The following is a 538-nucleotide window of genomic DNA, read 5'->3' on the forward strand; positions in this document are numbered from 1 at the left end:
GGGGGATCCCGTCCCGTCTTCTCGACGGGCGCGGCCTCGACGGAGCCTTCACGGGCCGAGGGCCCCGAAGGAGGTGGCGAAGGAGGGGAGGGGTGCGGGGAGGGAGAGGTGTGGGCGGCCGTCCCCGGTCCCACGCGGAGCGGGAGGGGCGGAGGGCTCCGGGGTCCCCGGGGGCTTTCGTGGGGACCAACGGCTCTCCGTGCATCTTCCCGCAGGAGAGAGCTGCGAGGACAAGAGCCCCCCCGGGCCGGCCTCCAAGCGGGTGCGTACCGCCTACACCAGCGCGCAGCTAGTGGAGCTGGAGAAGGAGTTCCACTTCAACCGCTACCTGTGCCGGCCGCGCCGCGTGGAGATGGCCAATCTGCTGAACCTGACCGAGAGGCAGATCAAGATCTGGTTCCAGAACCGCCGCATGAAGTACAAAAAGGACCAGAAAGCCAAAGGCATCATGCACTCCCCCGCGTGCCAGTCCCCGGAGCGCAGCCCCCCGCTGAGCGGCGCGGCCCACGCCGGCTACTCGGGGCAGCTGCCCGCCGTC

General features: G+C 70.4%; 1 protein-coding gene across 1 annotated transcript; it reads left to right on the forward strand.

Moving 5' to 3' along the window:
- Positions 1–4: 4 nt before the first annotated feature.
- On the forward strand, positions 5–532 carry LOC104916949 (homeobox protein Hox-D3-like; the record flags this gene model as incomplete). Its single annotated transcript, XM_031557722.1, has 1 exon — positions 5–532. A coding segment is annotated over one exon (528 nt), but the record flags the coding sequence as incomplete, so codon positions are not given.
- Between the last annotated feature and the right edge of the window lie 6 nt (positions 533–538).

This window comes from Meleagris gallopavo, unplaced genomic scaffold, assembly GCF_000146605.3.
Source record: "Meleagris gallopavo isolate NT-WF06-2002-E0010 breed Aviagen turkey brand Nicholas breeding stock unplaced genomic scaffold, Turkey_5.1 ChrUn_random_7180001951952, whole genome shotgun sequence".
Taxonomy (NCBI): Eukaryota; Metazoa; Chordata; class Aves; order Galliformes; family Phasianidae; genus Meleagris; species Meleagris gallopavo.